Source organism: Rhopilema esculentum, chromosome 6 (assembly GCF_057945365.1).
Source record: "Rhopilema esculentum isolate cy_ngs chromosome 6, ASM5794536v1, whole genome shotgun sequence".
NCBI classification, from domain to species: domain Eukaryota; kingdom Metazoa; phylum Cnidaria; class Scyphozoa; order Rhizostomeae; family Rhizostomatidae; genus Rhopilema; species Rhopilema esculentum.
This window is the reverse complement of record NC_142820.1, coordinates 2250406-2275371: the sequence shown is the minus strand read 5'-3', so window position 1 is coordinate 2275371 and position 24966 is coordinate 2250406. Positions and strand designations below refer to the sequence as shown.

The 24966-nt window shown below is 36.6% G+C and overlaps 2 protein-coding genes across 2 annotated transcripts; both read left to right on the top strand.

Annotated features, from left to right (window-relative positions):
- Positions 1–2450: 2450 nt before the first annotated feature.
- Positions 2451–11341, top strand: LOC135686419 (glutathione S-transferase C-terminal domain-containing protein). Its single transcript, XM_065202644.2, has 8 exons — positions 2451–2857; positions 5511–5546; positions 6131–6526; positions 7644–7851; positions 8157–8336; positions 10091–10251; positions 10596–10786; positions 10954–11341. Exons 1-8 carry the CDS (start codon positions 2516–2518, stop codon positions 11273–11275), a joined length of 1836 nt encoding a protein of 611 aa, XP_065058716.2. The 5' UTR covers positions 2451–2515; the 3' UTR covers positions 11276–11341.
- Positions 11342–11491: 150 nt separating this feature from the next.
- Positions 11492–24552, top strand: LOC135686204 (type-1 angiotensin II receptor A-like). Its single transcript, XM_089108927.1, has 2 exons — positions 11492–17952; positions 21549–24552. Exon 2 carries the CDS (start codon positions 21592–21594, stop codon positions 22702–22704), a length of 1113 nt encoding a protein of 370 aa, XP_088965053.1. The 5' UTR covers positions 11492–17952; positions 21549–21591; the 3' UTR covers positions 22705–24552.
- Positions 24553–24966: the final 414 nt, after the last annotated feature.

Below are 24966 nucleotides of genomic sequence, written 5' to 3'. Positions count from 1 at the left end.
CATCAACTGTTATAGCCCTTGGATTCATCTGAAAACGTATGAATGAACATGTATCAAAGATTCCTGGTAAGACCAGCATCGAAGAAATCCAAAAGATAGTCTTGCTAGGAACATCACATATACTTAGGGAAGCTCTATCTTTAACCTTAGACCATAGTTTGGTCTTGGCCTCTTAATAGAACAATGCAAAAGCAAACTGAAGAAAATAATAACAATAAAAATTCCTTTTTTCGAAGTTAGCTTGAGATATTGCACTAGGGAAATCATCGCCAATCATCATTAATACACATGTTATTGATAATAATAGCTTTCTAACAGTTAGCCCGCTACGTGGGCTGCCCAAAGCCCCCGCGCAGATTAGCCTTGGCAAGACACGAACAATGCTTACATTGATGACAAAATGAACCACCACGATCAATGCGCCTGCGCAGGAAGGGGGAGTCTTAACCCTCTTTTCCCCTAAGGCTCCCCCTTCCTAGCGATTGTGCCACTTCCTAGGAGTGCGACTGATTTTGTTACTTTATTTCGTAGGAACTTTACTTACATTTCCCATCATGTGACCCCTGCGTAGGCGCATTGAGAGTTTGCAAGGGTAACCTGAATATATCGGTACATTGGATTTTCGATTTCATAAACATACAGGCTCGTCAACATTGATAAAGTACAGGACAAGGTAAAATGCTGATAGAAGAAATATCTTCATTGAAAGAAGGGGCACATACAATGATGATTTTTGGCTCATCTACGTAAAGTTTGTTTTGTAGCTTTAATTCATAATCTAAGCTGCCAAATGAGTGCTACAAAATTTACCCAAGCTCATAATTTTAACTAAATTCGGAACACGTAGCACAATACCAGGAAGATATATTTCAACGTATGTATTCTATGAAAGAAAACCCAACTTGTCAAAAATCGTTAAGGATTTGCCGAATCAATAAAACCCACGAGGCCAGGAACGATCAGAAATTGAACTTTTGCATCAAATGAGCTTTCTTTCCTGAACGGTAGCATTAGCAACATAGATGCAAATTTGGTCTGCCAGTAGGCCAGTTGGCAACCCTGATGCAAATAGCCTGAAACGAAAAACAGTGAACAGTTGTTGAACACCTTGTGAAAGACATTAAGGCAAATGCTCTGTTCTCTGCCCCTTGCAACTGATATCGCTATTGCAAAATGTCATTCCTGAAACTTTCACCAAGGGGAAAAAATTACAAGTTCCGGAAATATAGAACTTAATTTTTGAACTTTATTTAGGGAAATTGCAAGAATATGACATAAATAATTTCCCATAAATGTAACAGTTGCAACTGCAACGACCGGAACTGTATGGATCCGCCCTTGCAGCATTCACTTTACTCACTTTTAAAGCGCTAGAAAAAGCTTTTGAAAAAATGAACAAAAGGAGCAAAGCGTTTGCAAGGAAAATGGCCTCGTTGAGAAAGGCCCAGTGAGGGAGGTCACGTCGCGAATTCGGAGCAAGGGAAGCGAGCAAACGGAAATTTGAGACCTTTTACACAAAACAAAAACCCCCGAGGAACCTAACTACCGAATTTCAGCCCAAGGGGTGCAGCAGGTTTTGTGGAGTTCGTCCAAGAATTTTCGAGGATATCGGACTCATGGAGAGAGGAATGGAGATTTCGAGGAATGGAGCGAGCTCATTTGCATATCCGCACATAAGCGATATTGTAGAGATAGCTCCCCTACGAAGCAATTTTCATTTTGAAAACTCAGTATTACTTTAATATCAAAATGTTCTTGCGGAATAACGGTATTCGAAACCCCCAAAGACCCCCTCTTAATTACCACACGATTTGCCGCCCCCTCCCCCCATAGCCATGTCTTTCAAAACATGACACACACACCAACCCGAATGGACAAATGGAATAATGGCAACAAGACAAAAACACCATTGAAAATCATCGAAAATCACTTAGATTAACTGAAAAAACAAGAGAAGGAAACCAAGTAAGTTGCTTAACATTCATCTAGCCTTGAAGAAAGTACAGTGTATGAGAAACCATACTTTTTTTTCTAAGTCTTCCATTAATAAGTTCCACATTTTCAAACTTCCCCCGCCTATGCAGCACATATTGCACTGGTTCATTTCCATGAGGCGAATTTCGCAGCGAAATAACCGGTGAAGGTATCGACACTGATCTGTGAGGTGTCGGGTGCAGTTTTGATTTTTGATTTCAAAAAGAGTCCTAATTTTTCCGGGACGAAATATTTCGCAGCAGCTAAAAAGCAATCAAAACATGGTAAATGTGTTTGACCCGTGTCCTAAATACTTATGTTATGTCGGCGACTTAAGATTTGGGGAAAATCACAACATAATTTTGCAGCTAAAATTGCGAGAAGTAATGCCTTGGATGGACAGGTCAACAAATATACAACGGGAGGTGCGCTGGCGCGCGCTTTTTCAATTCCCAAAAAGAGGCAGAATCAAGAAGGTACCGTCAGTTCATGTTTTATTAGTAAGACTAGAGGTTTCAATTTTGTTTTACTCTCAGGAGAAATGAAGAGAGCAACAATAGTTATCGATGGAAAAAAGGACAGCTTAGAGACTTGTATTGCATTCGTCAACAGTGTTGTCGCTGAGAACAGATTTTTAACTTTGGAGTGCTGTCACGACGAAAGTGTAGAATCTGATCGATATTTTGATTCTCCTGATGACGATAATTTAAATTATAAAACCAACAGGAATGGATTTGGCAAGGGTCCACTTTGCAAAAGACCATTTCTCTTTACTAAAGATAAACCTTTCGTATATTATGCTGGCCTATGTACAGTTGTGAGGAAGATGGTACATCATATATCGGAATCAGAAACGGAAGAATCGAAAGTTATAAGTCTCCTGGTAAGAAATATCATAAGTCCGATGCAATGGATTTCCCATCCACAATCTGATTCAATCTTAATACACCAATCTTATGATAGCTCAACGGTCTCTTTGATTAAAGCAAGCTAGACTAAATCAATTTACATCTTCCTTTTTTTAATGCTCATAGATGTTTACAAACACTATTACAAAAAAGTATACACTATAACGATAGCACAGGGGGCATGACTCTTCATAACAGCCCTGTGGCCATTCAAAATTATCTGAAAGTCTGTTCGTAAAAAATGATGCAAAACAAAACACGTCCAGGTATTGGGGTAGCCAGTAATTGAAGATTGGGGGGGGGGCAAAGCGTAGTCCGTTAGGGGGGGATATCCCATTTTGTAACTGCTTTTGAAAAAGCTATGGCTTTTTACATGGCAGTGGTTGGGGAATCAGCTTTTTGTGGCTGACCCCATTCTACAACACTGTCTTTTTCTTCACAATTCCTCCAACATTTATTTTCTGAATTGTGTAAATCGAGGAAGCAGTACATGTAAAAATTGATTTTCAAAAGTTGTAAGCAAATATGTCTAAAAATAATAAACAGTATTCAAAAGTTTCAAAATAATGTAAAATCACACCATTAACAAGGCTGAATAAATCAGAAATCAGACTCCAGATTGCAAATAGGTTCTTTAGATCAAGGTTCTTCAACGTTTATCACAAAAAATCACGTAAACCAGCAATTACAAAACAGCAACTTGTTTGTGACAATAACTTTGACTCGACTTAAACTGAAACATATGCTCACAATATTAAATAAACTGAACTGAGACAAACATCAAAACACATCCATTAACGATAACTAGTCACAAACTCAATGCACGGCAGACAAAACTAGTTGTTTAGCACTAAGTCTGTTCTCCTTGGGGCAATCTGCAAAATCCCTGACAAGCATTTCAGAAGCTAGTTTTTAACGATTCAAGCAGACCTCTCAGTTAGAGGCATGTCATTGCACACCTGTGCCTTGGCACGAACCCAGGTGAGACAAGGTGCATATTTTGCCACACACCTGCTTCTCAAAAAGTAGAATTATTATGCACCTCATCCATTCAGGATTTAGGATTCCTTTTTTATCAAAAACATTGTCTTGTTGCTCCAGGAATCATTTTAAAGTACGACATTCATCGTGCAGGGAAGCACATTTCACAATATGCATGGCATGTCTTTTCTTTTGAGACAGGCATTCACTTGCGATCAGCACTAGCACAAACCCAACTATGTGAGCATTTGATTGCTCGTGCAAAAGGGTAAATTGTGTGAAAAAATTTTGTCATCAATTAACACATTTCCATTCATCTTTTGTGACCCAAGCAAGTGACATAGATGATACAATGCACAACACAGGAAACATGTGTAAGCTGTTTTAACCACATCTCAAATGAATAATGCCATCGAATATCAAATCCACCGCAAATGTTTAAGAATTCTATAGGCACTTAGTATTGGAACTACATTAGCCCTCAGAACATTGTCTGGGTACTTTAAGAGCTTTTGCAAAAAGTTTTGGAACAACATTTTGCAATCATCCTGCAATACTGTCTATATGGCCTTTGTGATCTACATAAACGTTTTAAACAAAGCACATCATGTTTGGTATTTAATCTTTGTTGGAGTCCATTAAAGATCACCTTAACCATTCATTTTCATTTGATATTCCCTTACATAAAAGTAACTTAAAACAAGATCATATGGTTCTTTAAACATTACAGAGACTCTTTTTTGCATTGTTGATCATTATTATCCTTTTGAAAGCAATCGCTCGTGCAAGAGAATTCACACGAGCGCTCTGCTACTCCCACAGGCTATTTATTACAAACAGGCCTGGCATGGTAAACAATCAAAAATTGTTTGCTGGTCAAGTGTGATGAAAGAACCACTTTGAATTGGCAACACCACTGTTACCATTACAGGAAGTAATTCTAATAAGTGCCTATAACACTTGAGTCAAGAGTTTTTTAATTATTTGGTACCAAAGCTTAATGATCCAACTGAAAAGTACTGATATTACCACTTTTCTATGTGATTATTTACTTTAGCTTAAAACACCAGTCCACTCACTCAGGAAATATTTCCAAAATAATTCCAAAAATGTTTTCGTTATTTCGAAATCCATCAGTGTAAAATGTCTTATGCTAGAGTTTGAAAATAAATATTAAAAAAAATTTTGGTTTCAAAATTATTTGGTGGGATTAATTTTTGGTTGCCCTGTTTCCCAAAAAATAAATCCCACCAAAATGTTTGGTACTTAATGTATTCTATTTGAGTTTTGACTGATAAAAAATCAAAACAGTTGCAAATAAAACAAATTTTACTACTAAAACTGCAGTTCTTATTCTTATATCACAAGTTATTCAAGCAGAAATCTTGTGTTCAAATGGAAATCTTTTTCTTCATAAATTTCCTGTAAGCTACCCTTACATACAGCCACCTGAATACAAAGTGAATGTCCTCAAAAACATATAGTCGTTTTACATATCAGGGTTAACTTTTCATGTGTTTTACGTAGCTAGAGACTCAACTTATGCACTGAAAGTACACTGAAAGTACAGTAAATATACACCAATGCCTGTTATGAAAAGTACAAGAATTGATAGAAAGTTTTTCAACATGTGAATCTTTTTTCTAGGGCTACCAAGAGACATGCTTAAAGGGCTATGCAGAGGTAGGGTAGCTTCTCCATTTTAGGTGACTATTTTTACACAAAATGCTTGCAGTAATTGCAAATCTATAATTTTCAGTTTTTGAAACGATATTATTTGAAGCTATAGAGACATTGTACACAGTGTCCTCTGCAAGAAGTTATTCTCTTAAGGTGTGGTCACTGATGTTTTGTGTGATTTTTGCAACCACTGTTTGCAACTAGCAATTAATCGTATAAATTTAATATTAGCTTACTTCCGGTGATCAATCTCAGCTCCATCATTAGTGTTGCAGTACAAAAACTTGACTCTGCATATTTAGATATACTCTCTCTCTTTGTTGCTTGCATCATAACTCAGTGCCTTAAAACCAAATAATAGCATGTTTCCTCATATTCTGATACAGATATACTTTTTCTCAATTCAGAGTCATTGTTAGGATAGTTTAAAAGTAAACACGGTGTGACTTTTACACCATAAACATCACAAAAATCAATGATGATGAAATACCAAGGATGATTATATTTGTACAGGTTGAACATGCTCAGCAACAATGTGCTGTTATCAATCACAGGCCTGTCTAGAATATATGATTATATATTTACAGGTGAGCTCTTGGACTAAGTTCTGTGAGGTTGAGTTTCCAGGTGCTATTAAAGAATGGACAGTTGATGACACAAGAAAGAAAGCTTGTCTTTTGCATATTCAAGATGGAGAAAATAGAATTCCTCTTGTTTTACAAATGCTGGAAAAAGAACTAAAAACACCAAAAAACTTACCAAATAAGTCAAAGTATACAGGAAAAGATAAATCAAAATGGCTTGCAAAGATTGTTTGTGAATCTTTTGAAGGAAAATTTCTTGATAGCAGTATTGAAAGCTATGTTAGTGAGCTATGTCAAAAATTGGACAAATGTGGAAACTGGAGCCCATTTTTAAATGGATTTTTGGTAACAATTGCCGATATAATTACATTATCTATGGTCTCACAGCTGGTTGTTAAAGTAAGTAACTTTAACAGCATACAAATTCTCAGTATACTTGATTAAAAGTAAAACAATTTTGATTCACTCTGACTAGATGTAATAAATTTTGATTTTAGACATAAAAATATGCTTGCATGCACTGCATGTTTTTATTGTTTTATGATGAATTTGAATTAAGACGGCAAGTAGGAATTCTCTACAGTTATTGCATCTTTAGATGTCTTGTAGTAAGACCACGAGACTGCCTGAAGTTGGCAACATCCTCAGTTTGTGACACTTGTCCCATTGTCAGGCATCTGGCCATTTCCAATCATTACATGGGGTCTACTTTTGCAGTATACAGGAGCAACACAAAGTGATTATTTCTTGTTTATAGATTAAGCCTTTTTAGAGCTGTGCTTCTCTCCAAAACACATTTTTATTGTACAAACAGTGTGGCTTGTTCCTTGCAGAAATGGTAAGTTGTTGCCCATAATCTTAATAATAATAGCAAGGTTTCACACCATTTGTATTAAATAAATAATTTTTAATCTGCGTGGGTTCTCATGTTTTGATCTTTTCCTTTCATTCATTCAATTTTTAGTCATTTTTGATAAATATTTGAATGAATGCCTTAAATTGAAATAAGTCATTGAAATTGAAAAAATGAATATTTGCAAGGAGCATTGGACTTTTTATATTTAAATTATGCATTTGACTTTTTATATTTAAATTATGCATTTGACTTTTTATGATTCGCATAATTTTGTTGCTGTATCTCTTTAACTTATTTTCTTGCAGCTTAATGATGTTTGATGTGATTCAGAATTGGGAAGACTTAAAACTCACGCTATAAGTTCCTTTTTTCACTGAATCCGCATCATTGTATTACACAGCAGAAAATAAAAAGGTATCCAAGATCGCCTACTTCTGATGTATTTGAAAATACAACGAAGAGGGAACACAGAATCTCTAAACAAACTAGAAATAAAAGATTTTTTTATACATAGCTCAGTCCTGATATAAGCAGACTCTAGAAAAGAAATAAGAAGGCATTGCGACCAATAATCAGTTTTTCATTTTATATTTTCGCTTAACACTATTTTTGTCGATTGATTACTGCTATTAAGTGTAACTTTTGGCACATTCTTCACAGCTTGCTGATATCTGCTGTCTTTGTAAATTACCTGAGAAAATACCATCTGTTGTATCTTGGATCAAAATGATGTGCGTTATTCCAAGTGCCCATAAATTGATCAAAGATACTTTGAGAGCATTGGACGGTTGCTCAAAACGTAATAATGGAATGGCACATCCTAAAATATGTTGTTCATGGCAACCTGCCGATCCAAGGATCCAGCCAGGTAAATAGAACTCGGAATTTGTAAACCGTGTTTTTCACATGTTCTATGCCATCCAATAATGCTTGAACCTGGCTTAAAATTCTAATAAATTCTAATAAAAGTAATAGCACTACTGCTAGTAAATTTATTAATATTCTTGTTCATGTGAAAAATTTTACTATAATTCATATTTATACATTTTAGGTTTATTGTCGCTGATTTCTCTTTACAGAACTGTTGGGGCAAGATTTTTAGGGCAAGATTTTTCGCAAGATTTTATTGGGATTGCTACAATTTGTTTATGTTTTTCTTCCCTCTATCTGCAGTTAGTCAAACAAAGCTTGAACAGAAAAGAGAGAAGATTAGAGTTAATCATAAAAATGAAATACAAGAAACTTTGGAAAGGTTAGAAAAACATGGTATTTCAGTTGACGTTCTTCCGCTTTCTCAAGAATCTCCCTGTGTTGACTGGGAAGCACATCCTTCTTCAATAAATCCGTCTGCAGGTTAGAAAAATTGTTATATTTTTTTGACAATAAAACAATAGTTTTTCAAGTTAAAGAAATGTTTGGTCACACAATTTGGTCATCAGTTCACAGAAAACTTTTTGTCTCAACGACTGAGATTGCAAAGAATGCCTGGTTCATAGAGATGGCCTGATTATACCAAAGTCACGATAATTGACAGTACAGTGGAACGGGTGAAGATTTCAATGGAAAACCTTTTTTGTTGAGTGATAGCTCCTCTGCTTAAATATATCTAGCTTACTTATTATTCAATTAGCAATACACAACAAGTTTTTCACTGAGGGGTGTACGGCGTAAAGTACTTTAGTCTGATATGTTTTCGCATTTCCAAGACAAAACTTGATGCTGGATTTGCAAAAAGCAAACATTTTACAACATACTAAAAGCTTTTATGTCAGACACTCCTCAGAGTATAAAACGTCAGAATAAAGTTCCGAAAGAACAAGATAGAAGATATATACCCATGTGGATCGAAATAGGCCAATCAGAAAAACGCGTGCATGTGACCGGCATAGTTTTCTAATCAGTACCTCATGCCTTTAGGAAAATTACCACCGGAGTCCAAGAGAAAGAACAAACTCCTTCTGCCTACACAATACCGGCTGCAATAGCTTTTTTGTTTGTATGTAGATCGACTCCAAAATTGTTCAAAACTTGATACGCTTACCTTGATAACCTTACTTGCAATAAAATGCATGCACAAACCCTTGTATCACCTGTCCTTCCACGTTTTCCTGAACACAGACCTGTACAATTTCTCATTAATGAAAATTACTGTTTACCGGTCTGTCATAAAGTGTTCGATGCCGTATAGTCAGAGATATACACGCTATTTGGTGTATGGAACTGTTATTTATTTATCATATAAAGCGTTAAACTCGGAGTAGCGATTTCTCGTTAATGTACCTACCAACTGAAAAACGGACCTGACTTCATTTCATTATTACCCACTCTTTCGTTCACTCAGAATGACATTTTGTTGTGTCATCGACGTGAAATTTCTGTCTTGAGGAAAAGTACGTTTGACCCCGCTTAAAGTCACGATACCGGTTACAATCGCAGAAGATTTAGACCCAACTATGCGAAACTAATCAATTTTGCTCTGTTGAAAGTCACACTCCGCTTACTGACAGAAATTTTTGAGCAACTTTTGGTGGGACTATAACTGTATGTACTTAACCACTTTGATTGTTATCAGTTGGTGAATTTCGGTATTTGCTTAGAAACAGAATTATAAATTAAGCAATTTCGCAATGCAGTTGTAGTTATATGGTCGAGAATGACGATGCAGCGTTTACGGCTTGCAGCGTTCACCCAGTTTAATTTATTCGCGATGAATACTTCAATTCTAACAACCGCAACTTCCAAGTTAACGTTATTATTGCACAGCAGTTGGGATTGCTATACAGCATCTTAAATCTAGCTCAAGTATTGCTTGACCTTGCTTACAATACACGTAACATCATTTTACTACAGCAAACAACTTCTACCCGTAAAGTTCCTTGTCATGCTTCGTAACATTTTAACTGTCAATGCTAACTTAAAACCGATTGCTTTTACTACAGAAGCCTCAGCGGGATTCCATACAGAAAACTTCATATGTAAAGATAAAACTTTGGTTTTTCGCAATTTGTAAACAATCATTTTCTTGTTTTTTTTCCAGCAAAAATCTTTAGCAGTTGATTCTTATTTTGTGGATCCGTCTTTATTTAATATATTTCATGTAATTCAAGGTGATTTGAATGACAAGCGTTCACAGAGAAAACAGTCGCAGATTGCAAATATGATTTATGCAGTTTCTCCTTTGTTGACATCAGGAAGTAGAATCGTTGACTTTTGTGCTGGCGGAGGCCATGTTGGCATTGTCGTTGCGTATTTCTTCCCACAATGTCAGGTAGATAACTCTGTCAATTCTATATTCAATTCTCCAGATAATATTCAACCAAATAAGCTTTGTTGATAAGGCATCGGTTTGCATTGCAGCACGTGGTATAAGTTCTTGTCAGGATGGATAAGCTTTACGGAAAACCTAAGCATTAATTGGCATATAGTCTAATGTTCCAATGTTGTTTTAGTGCATATCTAAAGAATATTTTTTTTCGGCTGGACACGATAAAGTTCTTTTCTGCTTTACTTGCTTCAACTGGCCTTATAGACCTTAATGTTGTTAGCCGTATAGGATTCCATCTCTCTTCGTGGTTTTCTATCACTATATTTCACTTTTTATTTCCCGTTCAGGTCATTCTCGTTGAAAACAAGGAACAATCTGTTTATAGAGCGATCGCGAGGATAGAAATCCTGAAATTAAAGAACATAACAGTATGCCACTCGAATTTGGATTATTTTTGTGGATCGTTTGACGTTGGAGTCAGCCTTCACGCATGTGGACCAGCAACAGACCTGGTTCTGAATTCTTGCTTAGAGCAAAGGTTTGCTTCTTTTAGTTTTTCAGCAAAATCTCTCACAAACACCTATAACTGAATCCTTTGTTGCAAGTATACACAATTTCATAGAATTTTGAATCATAGAGGTTTTTGTATATTATTAAAATCTACCTTATGTTGAGTTATCGAAGAGTTTCTACTGTTTCTTCTAGGGCCTCTTACGTGGTATGTCCTTGTTGCTATGGTAGCATTGCTGCCGTCAACTCATTGTCATATCCAAGGAGTAAGCTATTTCAAACGGCTGTTGACGTCACTCAATACATGGTGCTTACTCATACTTCTGATATGACCACGTGGGAGGAGGAGTCGGAAAAAAGTCAGCTTGGGATACAAAGCATGGCCTTTGTAGACTTGGATCGATGTAAATTTATGGAGGAAAGTGGCTATCAGACTAGTTTGCGAATAATGGTACCAAGCAGATGTTCCCCAAAGAATCATTTGCTCATCGGTGTAGTTACAGCGCTGAACCTGTAGCTATTAAGGATCCTGTAAGAATGTATAATTTCAGATCTTATCGGATTATTTTGGATAGGTTTTTAACTGTCTGGGCTCTGAATGTGTTTTGACTTTTCTATGGCTGCGTGGATTCAGCTTAACAGATTTTCTCGATTAGGTGACCACCCTCGAATAAGCGCCCCTTCGAATTAGCGCTCCCTAACAAGGGATTGGGTTAATGAAAGCCTCGGGACGCTTAATCGAGGAAATTTGGTAGTAGAAATTCTAATAGCAAGCTGCTTATTGCATTTCAAATTCTCAGGATTATTCATTTTCAAAAGCTTTCTAACATCAGGCTTCTTGGCACTCTCTTTTCTAAAAGACTTGTGCTCTTTAAGCAATATTAAGATATGTATAGGGATATGTAGTTCATGCCAACTACGAGCAATGCAGTCATTTAAATGAAGTTGCTTTAGAACGTAAATCAGATAAATTGTGTACGGAGCAAGTATAAGTTTCATTCAAATTCATCAAGATCAAATGCTCATGGTGTTGCCACTGTGTGCTACGTGGCAGGATACAAAATTTTCAACAAAAACGATTTTCATTGTCTTAAAGTGGCTGTGTGGCGTATCTTATCATGTTTAGATCTATCATAACTGTTTTATTCTATTTATGTTAGTTTTTCTATAAGTCTAGATACATGGTCTCTTGTAAACCAGCATTGCTGAATGGGCTACCACGCTTAAATAATTGAAAATAAAGGAATGAATGAATGAATGAATGAATGAATGAATGAATGAATGAATGAATGAATGAGTGAATGAGTGAATGAGTGAATGAATGAATGAATGAAATAGTGAATGAGTGAATAAATGAATGAATGAATGAATGAATGAATGAATGAATGAATGAATGAATGAATGAATGAATGAATGAATGAATGAATGAGTGAATGTCTTATTGCTTGCGCAAGGAACTTGGCTTGAGAAATTATAGCAACTATGTGCATTGAGAAGTTAGAGCATAAATTTTTCCCGTTCTTATACTATTATATGCACGTTTTTATCGTTTCATCAAAATCAAATTATCGCTATTTATTTTACAGAAGTTCAAAGTTTGAAATTTTCCACGGACAGTCCGGTCGATAGTTAAGTGAGATTCCCGGTCTTTAAAGCCACCAACGCTTCTCTTTGATTATGCTGATCACCTGTCAGGGTCTCTTTGAGTTAGCCAGACCAACTGTGTCTTTTCGTTGATTTCAATTGAAAATGTGAACCCAAACGTTGTTCGCTGTCTCTTTAAATGCGGCAATCCAATTCACAAGAAGAGTCATAATCAGTGCTACATTTGTCAAAACAACTACTTTTGCAAGTACATTGGCCATCTACATTTACCATCTGTTGAACCTGATTTGTCCTGGAGGACAACCCTCTCCGTTTATATATGAATAGCTCTCAAGTCCGTTCGTGCTGTATATACGCTAGCTCATTTCTTTACTCTCTGGTATCTTTTTACTTTCGAGTTAACTTTTATCATTTCTGTTTACAGTTTTTTTTTAATAAAAAGACAAAATATTACAAAAGATGAAATTTAGTTGAAGATTTTAGGATTGAATTATGTAAAGGGAAGTCTTCCCCCTTTTTGCATTACAATTGCATTTCCTTGAGTTAGAAATGAGCACCTAATTATTCAAAAAATCAGGATGCTACGAAAAAAGGGAATTATGGCCCGATAACTACCCACATTTCTAAATCCAAAATATTCGCGTGAATTATGCATGACAAACTAAAAGCATTCATTTCATTTTACCGTCCTTGTTATTTCTCGCTTGGGATAAAGCATCGAACGTGCTCTTTTTAGATCACTGTTTACTCCTAGCATGTTTTTCGATAGAAATTGATAAGTAGACGCACCATAATAGACCTTCCAAAAGCCTTCGACTGCATAGACCACGACCAGCACTAAGAAATGAATGCCTATGGCTTCAGTTCTAGCCCGAAAATTGAGCACCACAGGGATCGGCACTAGGGCCATTCATTTTCAATGACTTTGTCAACAACATATTTCATCAGGTTCATGCTGCCCAACCTTGTAGCTAATACAGGTTATTGTTTTGTCGGTCTTTTAAAAAGCGATCCATGCCATATAGGCAGAGCTGTACACGCTTTTGTCTGGGAACTTCAACCTTATAAAATAGCACAGGATAGTTTTATGTTGCATCGTCGAGATTCTCGCTTCAATAATGTGATCGTTATGTAACTTTTCGAAGTCTATAACTGTAAATGATAAGCTTCAAGAAATATGATTCAGGACAGTACAATCAGAATCTGAAACAAAAACATTACTTTTATAATTTGACTACGAATCTAATTTCAGCCATCATGACATTCAGATCTGTTCGAAATCAAATCAAACTCTCTACGCCTTAGCATTAGTGTCGAATTAAATGGGGCGGATAAACCAAAATGATAATAAACTCTTTTTCAAGCTTTTGTTCGCTAATTTGGATGTCTTTTGATATACCCACCTGTAACTTAAGTAAAAGATTCATGAGATGGCTTTGAGCATTGTTTACTGATAAAGAGACTACTTTGACAATCTTCTGTTCCAAGGTAACTCAAGCGTCAGTCAATCAGATGAATCTGCAATGGCATATGAGTGAGCTATATAAAGAAGAACAGTCTAAATTCATCATCTTTCGTAAAGGATATTTTTATCGAAACAAAAATCCAGCTGCTCATGCAAGCTTCTGGTCCAAGGGCAATTACAGCTGCTCATGTAATCGAGGCCATGCTTTGTATTAGAAATGGACTGTGACAAACGTTACAAAAGCTGAATCTACCGGGGGATGATGTGTGTGTGACACTCAGCTTTGCAGAGTGAAAAGCTCTTACACCACCTCCAAGAAATCCTGGAGTCACACCCTTGAACTCTTCTAAGCTGTATCAAAAAGTCTCGCCCCTAAGAGCTTTTAGAAGCTATATGTCATTGGATAAAGAGACAAATGCAATTACAGTCTCCGTGAAATTCGTATTGCAAACCTTGAGTTTTCAAAATTAGCCGGCAAACTGTTGGAAAGGTTTCAGAAGCGTTGTTAATTAGTCGCTCCTAGTAGCCTGTAGCTGATTCTAATTAGCTGAACCTCTATTACATTTGTCAACTCTGATAAATTATGCATAACAGGGGAAAAATTTGTCAGTCTAACTGATGTTTAACTGACCAACTTAAAATGATGCCAATCAAATTCAAAAGTGAACTCTTCCAAGTTCTCTATTCCCACAGACAATTTATCTTGCATTTTCTCTAAAACTTATTTCTTTTATTGATATAATGACATTGATGATTCATTTGAACAAACATTTTCCTTTGCTCTAATTTTAATGTTTCGATTTAGTATTTTTTAGAGTTTATTGTACGATTGGCTTTTGCTTTCACAAGGAAAGTAAGAGATATGGCTGCAAAACTGTTCCATGGAAGCAAAAAGAATACTTGTGGTTAGAAAGATAAGATGAAAAAGATTTGGAACACTAAATGTTTGATAGCAATTAAAGCGGCTGCACATCAAGGTGAACTATTAATAATATATAAATGCACGAGAACGCTCTCGTCAATCTTTATGATTTATTGTTGTTCTCGTGAACAGCTTAATGCCAGCGACACATGGAAGACAACGGGACTTTATTCTTTTCGTGATATTTCTTCAACCGTAAACGAACAAAGTAACTTTTTTCATTAAACTCGGGTATATAAATAAATATAGATAGAACCGCTTCTAGGTAGAACCGGTGCATCAGCTTATAATGGTGGATGGGATATTGGCTTTCCTGTCTAATTTATTGCCAAGAGTCAATCGATTGGGAGCTACTTTCATACCCTAACATCGTAAGATTTTAGAACGATTTACTTAGCTCGCGTATTCTAGCTCACGTGCAACAACGGCCTGTGGGAAGTGCGTATAACCTTGATGTGGGTGCGAACCAGTATTGCTTTTCAGTTTTTCATTAAGCGATTTGACCAGAATTCCCAGATATATCCCAGCGGGGCATATGACTAGGGAAATAGGAGACGTGTTTGGGAAACTCCTGCACACCTAAACCTTAAGCCAAAAGTATACCCTTGTCCCATTATATTTGCTGCTCGAAAGCATAATCAGAATATTATCTTTTAAGGAATGGTCTAAAAAAAGAGTGAGCTGTTTTCATATTTATTTTTTGCACCCAATCACTCTGTCTCGTTAAATTTCCTTTACTTTGATACGCTACCCCAAAATAATTGTCGGAAGAAATAAAAGGCCGACTCTTTCTTTTGATTACAGTAATATATCTTGTATTGGTAGCATCTGTCCTGCCTCAGTATTTTGCTATCGTCGTGCATCTCGCTTTCTTTAAGTTGCCCACTATTGACTGTTACTAAAAGAAAGATGCCAGATGTGGAGATAGACTGCTGCTATTGCAAGATAACTGGTCTACTGATTCTCTGCTTCCTTCAGGTTGTAGTTCGATTTCAGGGTTTTAAGGCATTTCAAGTTAAGAATATTTTTCTGCAATGATCCCAGCTCCTTACATGCTGTCAGGATCATAATATTTTACTTAATGGTACGCAAACAAGTTGAAAAAAGTCTCCCTTCAATCTGCAACATAAGAATGGTAAGAATTGAAAACCTTGAATAAATCATCCAACTTGTCAATCGAAATTTACCAGCAGAAATTGAATTAATTTGGCAAGTAAATCAAAAAAGCAGAAAAAGAGAGTTTAACTAGACATTATTCTTCCATAAAAAGCTGCAAAATAATGTATTTCAATATTCTTCTTCAACGAGCAGAAGTGTATGATCTTATGATTCCCTTTCCTGTACCTTAGAAGCCCAAAATAAAAAACTAAAATTTTTATTATGTGGGACAAGTTCACTCTGATACAGAACAATTCTGCATTGTTACTTCTCAACTATCTTGCATCGTCTTCATGCAGTATCTGGCAGTTGCTAAATTGCAATTAAACTATATTACATTGTCAAAATAAACGCTCTCATGAAAGACTATTGGTAATAATAATAATAATCTACATTTATGTAGTATAAGAAACTTGATCAGCTTGCTCAGAAGCTGCTATCAGTGAAGGTCCTGTTAAAATTAAAGTTAAAAAGATGTCAAATTACAATATCAAATTAAAAAATATCTAAAAATTACATATTTAAAGGTTTAAATTCACTGTCAATTTGATCGTATTGTCTCTTGAAATATATTATAGACTGTACTTGTTTCAACGTATCAGGTAGTTTGTCATGTAGTTTTGATCCCTGAAACAGGAATGTCTTTCTACCCGCTTCTGTGCATACTTTTGGGAGCAGGAGATTGGTGTTATTTCCACGGGTTTCCTTCTGATGCAGAATTTTCTTGAAATAATCTTTGAACATTCGAGGTGCCAGTCCATTTTGGCATTTAAACACCCCAACTAGGCATTTCTTATTTCTCGCATGATGCACAGTTGGTAGTTCCACTCCTTTGCTCTTTCCATTGATGATAGCTAAGACTCGATTTCGGATTCCTTCAAACTGTGATTTGTGTGTAATTGACATACTGAGCATGCTATTGCTGCAGTATAACATCTGTGGCAAAGTCATCACTCTGTAAATCGTTTCTGCTACCCATGGGCTGATATTATGTCGTATACGGGCAAGCAATTTTTTTATTGACAAGACTTTCTTGCAGGTCTTTTCGAGATGCACTTTCATTGTCAAATTTTTGTCCATGGTAACACCTAGATATTCTTTTCATCTTCTTTATGACCACTAATACCTCACGGGAGCTGGTAGCTGTAAATTAAAAACAGTTATTATTCTGGTTCGTCTTTCGTTGCAGCTCTGAGTGGTCTTGAGCTTTCCATACGATGTCTGATCGGGACAGAATCTTACCTTGTAGATTCTTTTCGATAGCAGTAAAAAACTGGCAGAATTCATTTGCGATTGTTCTTTTATCATCTATGTACTTATTAATTAACGCAAGCGCAAAATCATACTCTACCGTGCGAGAATTGGAATGTGGAGTAAAAAATTAGAATTTTTTGGAAAATTGTGTGGCAAATATGCGTATTGAGTGGCATGGTGAATATGGATTTGTGTTTTAAGTTAGTTTCAAAGATTTGAGTTCTGTTTGAATTTCATTGAAACGGTCATTTAAAAGACTCTCTCACCTTCAGATGGATTAAATTATTGAGCTTTAAAAGATTTTGCTGGAATTTTTAGAGTTACAGGCTTCCACAGGGTGTCAACCATTCACAATTCAAAACTTGCCTCGACTTTTTTTTTCTTTCTTTCTTTATTTTAAGTTGGTACAATTTCTAGCTATGCATACAGGCTAATTAAAACCAACTAACGACTTGAAGCGACTTGAAGAAAGGCTCAATCACGCTTATGCTGTCACCACTTGTATCACTGAAAAAGGGAAACCGGTTGTCTTTGTGCGTTATCAGACATGCTTCTGATGAATTATTGATATTCTAAAATATTTATCTTTGACAAGGATTCCGATGGCTAATTCAAGGCAAGGCGCTAGCAACACACATTTGCAGAAGTGATGGGGACAGCGGAACAAGATTCAAAACACGAAGAAAGAAAATTTAAGGCATAAATTTAGTGTGAGCCAGAAGAAAAGTGGGATTATAAAATACATCATCGTTAACGTTGGAGCTAATTCTTGCGAGTACATTTCCCAAGGGTATGTATTTTTTGATAGCCTTCACACGCCGTGTGTTTGAGAATTATTTATTTAACTCACGAAGTGAACACACATAAGTGAAATTTCACTAATCGATTCTCTGAAACAATGCTTTATATGCAGTATGGCGGTTTTTCATATTTCCATAAAAAATTCGTCTTCAAAGATTCATAGTTGGAATGTAGCGAAGCCTTCAAACCAGCTAAGTTTTTACTGACCATAGAAGGCAAGCAGAAAGGAGTTTCCAATAAACCATCCAGATAGGAATTCATCATAGTTAAAGGAAGTAGCGTTTGCAGAGATTTTTGGATTTGACCTTGTCAATGTCTATTCCAAGGTGCTGCTGTAGTTACTACGCTTAGGTGTTCAGTGAATCCCTTTAAACTTCAAATCAGGTTAAACTGGCTCTTTAAAATTTTCTGAATGGTAATTCACAGCTACCTGTTTCCAGCTGTAAACGTCTTCACGTAGGTTTTGATTGAAAATGAGTGCCCGATAATACCTAGAGGAATTAGAGCCATAAGTAATAAGTAAACATTCCTGAGCTATCACGAGGAAAGGTGTAGAATATGTTTATCTTATTAAAATCGCTAGGTATTTCTTGGACTGTTAAATGGCATGAAAGACTGAAAAAGCTGGAAAACATCATTTCAAAATGACATGCTGTTTTCCAGCTTTTTCAGTCTCATGCTTACGCTCGTTTCGTCACACACTCATATTGCCGTATGGATGTTGAATATTGAGAAAAAAGATACGTGTCTTTCTGTTTAAAGTAACATGCTTTCGTGCCAAATAGTTGCTTGATGATGGCATTATGTGTGAAACATTATCCGTCCTGTTCTAAATACCTTAACTTAACGTGTAGAGCCCTGTCCATACGATATTTTGCAATTTACATCAGAAAAACTAAAACTTGTGTCTAACCAGTGTTCGTAATCTGTCACTGGCGCCGAATAGCCATGGACCTTACGATTTCTCACTAGCAGTAAAATGGTACAGAAGGGTAAAAGATTTCCCGTGCAGATATTCTTCGTAGATTAGGTGAAGAAAGATAGGCCCAAGTTTGATGTTTATGAAGAATGAGGAAAAAAAATTGTACGTTTCTCAAGTAATGTGAAATATTCATAATATCAGTGACCAGCATTTAAGTCTTTACTACCGCAAAGCATTAACAAGAAATGAGATCAGTGCTATCTTTGCCAGTAGAGACTCGGGTGTTGAAGATAGATTATATAATTTCCCGTTGCTCTACGAAAGCAAAAGATTCATCGGTGCAAAACTGTAAACAGTGTGAAAGTTTGCTAAGTGGAAGCCTTGTGCTATGGAACAAAGGAACGGACCATATATGGTATGCAGGTGTAATATAAAACATCTGTAGAACACTTTTAAGGCTGCGTGCAGAATCACAAAATGACCATATATCAGCTGTCATCCTTTATTTCCATAATGTTTTCATTAATAAAAGACGTTTATGACATTTTAAAAGCTTGCATAAAGACAAAGAGCCACTTTTTCGAGTCAAAGGTTCTGTTGATGTTTACTTGATTTCATGCTTCATGTATTTTAGTTTAATGATTCGGGATATAAATGTCTGTACGGGGGATTCATTTATAGTTCGAAAATATGAAGTGACAATTATGATCCGAGACGATATCTGAAATCACCGCAAGCTTCCATGCTAACGGAATCACAAGAGTTTAGTTTATGATGTTATGATCATAGCTTTCTTAGTTAATATGAGATTATGAAGCCTGGACCACTGTTAACGTTGTAAATCTCCTGACCTTAGGCTCATTCTTAGTGGTTGAAGGAAGGAAGACCACTTCTTTAGATTTTGGGAGAGACTTAAAAATCCAAGGATGAAACTCCTATGCGCTGGGAAGTGCCTTTATGATTACAAACTTCGATGTTTTCTATATAAAGAGGATGGAGAAAACATGAAGACATATTTTTCGTTTAGGATAAAACATTTATCCCCTTTTAGTTAGGAAGGAACGACTTTATGTTTTCAATTCGACAATCCCCGACTTTAGCTATAAATAGAAAAAAATCTCGAAAATCTGATAACGCACACCACATCGATGAAACCACATGCGTCAAATCCATTAGCAAATGCAATTTTGAATACTTTGCAACAATATTTCGTCTTTGAATAAGAAGTCGATAAAGTTACGAAAGCAAGCGTTGACCAATCTCTGACACAAATATCTTCAAAAATAACATCAAAAATAGAAAGCATTTTGTCCACGTATCCCTTTTCTACTTTTCAGACTTGCCAAAACATGAAACATCTTAATCGGTACTACACCGTTTGTTACCCTACTTTAGTATCTCTAATAGAAGGGGGGTGTTCATTCCGACCAATTTTCAATAGAAGGGGGTGCTAATAGAAGGGGGGTGTTCATGTCGACCAATTTTCAATAGAAGGGGGTGCTAATAGAAGGGGGTGTTCATGTCGGCCAGTTTTCAATAGAAGGGGGTGCTAATAGAAGGGGGTATTCATGTCGGCCAGTTTTCAATAGAAGAGGGTGCTAATAGAAGGGGGTGTTCATGTCGGCCTGTTTTAAATAGAAGGGGGTGCTAATAGAAGGGGGTGTTCATGTTGGCCAGTTTTCAATAGAAGGGGGTTGCTAATAGAAGGGGGTGTTCAGGTTGGCCAATTTTCAATAAAATGTCAGCAAATTTCAATAGCAAAGGGGAGCTGATAAAAGCAGTGGATGTTTGTAAATCTTTTAATTAAAGGGCAATGGAATTAGTAGGATGGTGACACTGGTTACTTGATAATGGATAGATGGTTAGAGATAAAGATAGACAAACATAACAAGGGGAATTATGACAATTAAAAAATAACTACTTAACATAACAAGGGGAATTATTGACAAATGAAAATTGCGTGTTCTGGTCATGACAGATTTGTAAAAGTTAATAGAAAGGGGTGCTAAAATACGACGGGGGGAATTCTTCTGGAATTAATACACGGGGGGCTCGTCTATTAGAGACACTAGAGTATTTCCCCACTTGAGAGCGCATGCGGTTATAAACTGAAATTCACGATTCTTTCTACAGCGCATGCGCTTATAAATTAAAATAATTTTTTTCAACAAAATGGAACTAGTAATGTGTGACCAGTAGAATCTGGATATTCTAAAAGTTATTTAATGTAAACTTCCCAAGATCCGAATCATTATTTTCAATGGTCATTAGTTCTTCAGTCAGCTGTTCTTCGTCAAGGTTAAGATAAAGATCCAGTTATAAGCGCACTGTGCCTATATCCTGATATAAGCGCTTGCACCTTTAAATGAGGTGCGCTTATAAGCGGGTCAGTAGGGTATTTTCGTGAAAATATGTCACTTATTTGCAGATTCCGTTTATAAAATTTTCAATCGGACTAGGGCACAATATAGAGATTGAGCCTTGTGGGTGTCATCTGCCCCTTGTCCCACGCTGATGCACCTCATTATCTTACCAATGCTTGTTCTAGTATTCGCTTGCCGCCAAATTGAAGGCTGCTTATCCTCCTTTAAAATGGTTCCTTCTTTTTGCTCTGTAAAAAACTGTTCCTCGATAGTCGGTAATAGAAATATTTTATTTTCCAGGTCTCAACGCTGAGCATATTTCTTCTTTGTATACAGACTCAAAATGGTGTTTTCTGTTCATCAAAATTTCACAGAATCTAGGAATATGACTTTTCACAGCGATGGGGAAACCCAGGTGTTTGGGTGGAACAAAATATTTGAGTACTTCATTGTGTGTGTCGCTATTCCACTATCTATTGTAGGAATACTTGGAAATATTGCCATTCTGTATAAATTTGCCTACGTGAAAAGTGTTTCGCGGACCCAGTATGAAACCTTGCTGTTGGCCTTGAGTGTCGCTGATTTGGTTTGCATGGTTGTGACTCCAAATGTGTTTGCTTATGGCACAATTACCCGCTTTAGGTCATGGCATGGCGGAACTGCAGGCTGCAAATTCGTTTTATCCGTGTTGCCAATGAACGTAACTGTCACACAAGGATTGCTAATCATAATCTCTTTTCAAAGGTACAGAGCACTCACCAAGCCTTTATCGCCATTTATCTTCACAAAAGCCAAGCTGATATTTTGGGTAGGGATATGTCTTTTATCGGCTTTAGTATTCGTGTCACCATATGCCTACTCATTGGAAGTTGTTTCTGAACCAACCCATGCCACAATGACGTGCACAACTCCCGGCGAAAAGTCTAATTATTTGCTGGCATTTGCATCCATCAATGTTGCCCGCGACATTATCACCACCGCCATCTTGTCCGTGACAGGTCTCTTCACAACAAAGGCATTAAACGATACAATAGATGGAATAGCTACAAGAAACAGCAACGAAAGTTGGAAGAATTCACGCATTATGTCGACAATTCGTGTTAGGAAACTTCTTCGGAATATGATAACAGTGTTTTGCTTCTGCACTCTGCCACTAGATTTCTTCCAATTTGCTCTCTATGTTGCTTTCAAAATTCTTGGCCCAATTGAAGTGAAGATTTACGAAGTGCTGCGCAACATCAACACAGTCCTCTTCCTTCTTCAAGCAAGCAACAGCGCTGCTAATATATTCATCTACGCGCGAACGCACGAAGATTTCAAAAGCTGGTCAAAGAAGATCAGAAGAAGACTACGAATGGAAGATAAAAACTCTTTTCAAAATTCTGTTCCATGCACGGAGGATGATGTCGCAATTCAAATGACATCTTTGTCAAAACCATGCCAAGAAAGGGATTAACTATCGAACCAGGCATGGTTTATATCGATCGGGTAATAACACATTAAGGCCTGGTTCAAACGTCGCACTTCTCATGTGCCGAACCTAACTCTGTTTGGAGCGACACTTGAGCACCTTTAGCGCGACTCCCGTTTCAAACGTCGAACTTAATCAAGTCGCGCCAAATGGGTTTTAGGATTGTTACATGAAGTATCTTGGTTAAGGCGCACAATCTCAAATATTTATTTGAAACGCATGCGCCCTCAAAGAAAGAAATTATTTCTGTGAAAGAAAATGAATTAAATATAATTATGCATTAGGTTCGGTACATGACAAGTTCGACGCTTGAAACCGTGCCGTGCTGGAGCCGTGCAGCTCGGCAAGCTCTGCCGATCCAAACTAGTCTGCCGCTCCTAATTAAATCTGCCGTACCAAATTGATTCAAATGTCGCGCCCCTCATGTACTTAATTCTCGAGTTAGGTTCGGCACATGAGAAGCGCGACGTTTGAACCAGGCCTAACTATGTGAAGTCTTTTTAAAAAAAACTGCGTAAAAATGTTAACGTTTAAAAATTTGTGTGATCTAATAATGTCGTGACAAGCCATACTGCTTCTGAACTGTAGCGGAGCGGAGTAGAAGTGAATCTTTAAGGCAAAGATTTGAGGGGTATATTTAAATGAGAAAGTTAAATAGTTAACTTGTAAATACATTGTACATAAACTTGATTGCATCCTTACTATTGAAAGATGGAATGGATGCTTCTTAGTGGGTTTAAATGCTTGTGAAAGTAAAACAAAGTACCCATGTATATAACGTTTAGCTATATGTATATTATCTACTTAAAACAGGGGTGGGCAACCGCTTAAAGAAAAGATTTGAAGTATCTGGCCCAGTCTCCAAAAAGGTTGCCCAACTCTGACTTAAAGGGTAGAACTTTGAGATTAAAATAAATCAGTCTAATCAAAACACGTGTTTGTTTTGGCATTCTTACAATCGCTTTGCAAAGTTCCGTTTGTATCGTACATCTGGTTTAATCTTCTAATCAACAGGTTGGCTCTTGTGCTGTGCGTATTTAAGTGATAGGAATACAGCAGAAAAAATGCATATCACAATTTAATTCGTATGATTCAATGTATGTACCGAAAGTTTGTTCTCCATTTTCGCTTGTCAAATTAACTATTCAAGGTTAACTTAAATTCTTGTTTCAAATATGGCTTCTTTGGATGACTGAGCTAAGGTATTAAACATTTAATTTTTTTATTTCTGCATAATTTATGATGGTTTGTGAAACAAGTTGGCAATTTAAAAAGACGCTCAGCATCATTTTACAAAAAATATTGGCAACACCAGGTCCATTTTCTTATAAAGTTCTTCCTGAAATTTTGCTCTCTGTCCTGGACGTAGAATACTAAAAAAAATGGATTTTCGAATAGAAACAAATACTAGAGCAAGGAATCGTGGAATGACCTAATCCATGGAGGAAATGGTCAGCTATTCACAACGTTGATTTTGTCAATTTGGTTTAGCAAAGCTTAATTACAAATTGCCACGACATTTTCACGAGTGAAAAAATTGCAAAGATATCAAGAAACATCTCCGCTGGTCTGCTGCTCAAAGTAGGCGTAGCGGATGTTGAATACGCAATTTTGCACGTCTATATCATATAATTTCATGTCTTGTTTTTATGCATTTATCTAAAAAGGAATTGCACTCCAGGACTCTGCACCAAGGTTTAAAAGCTCTTTCTCGAAAGTTCCTTCGTAGCATTGGCATGTCTATAACAAGACAACTCCTTGTCCTATAACTAGATACTTGAGTTGAGATCATCCCTTTACGACAGTCTTGAACAAGTTATTTAGCATTTTTGAGCCATTATAAACCGGTCAAAGTTTATCAGGTTTAAGACAGACAACCAGTGATAATTGTAAATATCGTTGCTCTTATACAACGGTTTTCTTCAACTATGCGTGCTCCGATTTGAAGACTTTCAAGTGGCCCCCCAAAAGCTTTGGACCGTGAAAACGTCAATTTCGTGAATGAAGGCTCGCTCGTGAACGTGAATACTTACTTTTTATGCAAGGGAATTCTTGAAAGCTCTTTCCCAGGAGGGGGGGGGGGGGACTTGTAAAAATTTTGATAGGGATGCTCGTGTAATTTACGAAAATGTCATTTTTTGGGTTTTTCTAAATTCGCATTATTTTTGGGGTTGAACCAATTGCCGTCAATTTTTTGGGTTTATTAAAAATCTGCGTTACTTTTTTGGGTATCAAAATAACGTGTTC

Coding starts and splice junctions, on each gene's coding strand:
- LOC135686204 (XM_089108927.1), top strand. CDS start 21,592: ATGGTGTTTTCTGTTCATCAAAATTTCACAGAATCTAGGAATATGACT.
- LOC135686419 (XM_065202644.2), top strand. CDS start 2,516: ATGAAGAGAGCAACAATAGTTATCGATGGAAAAAAGGACAGCTTAGAG. Junction 2,858..5,510: donor CGAAAGTTATAAGTCTCCTG/GTAAGAAATATC, acceptor TCTTTTTTCTAG/GGCTACCAAGAGACATGCTT. Junction 6,527..7,643: donor TCTCACAGCTGGTTGTTAAA/GTAAGTAACTTT, acceptor CATTCTTCACAG/CTTGCTGATATCTGCTGTCT.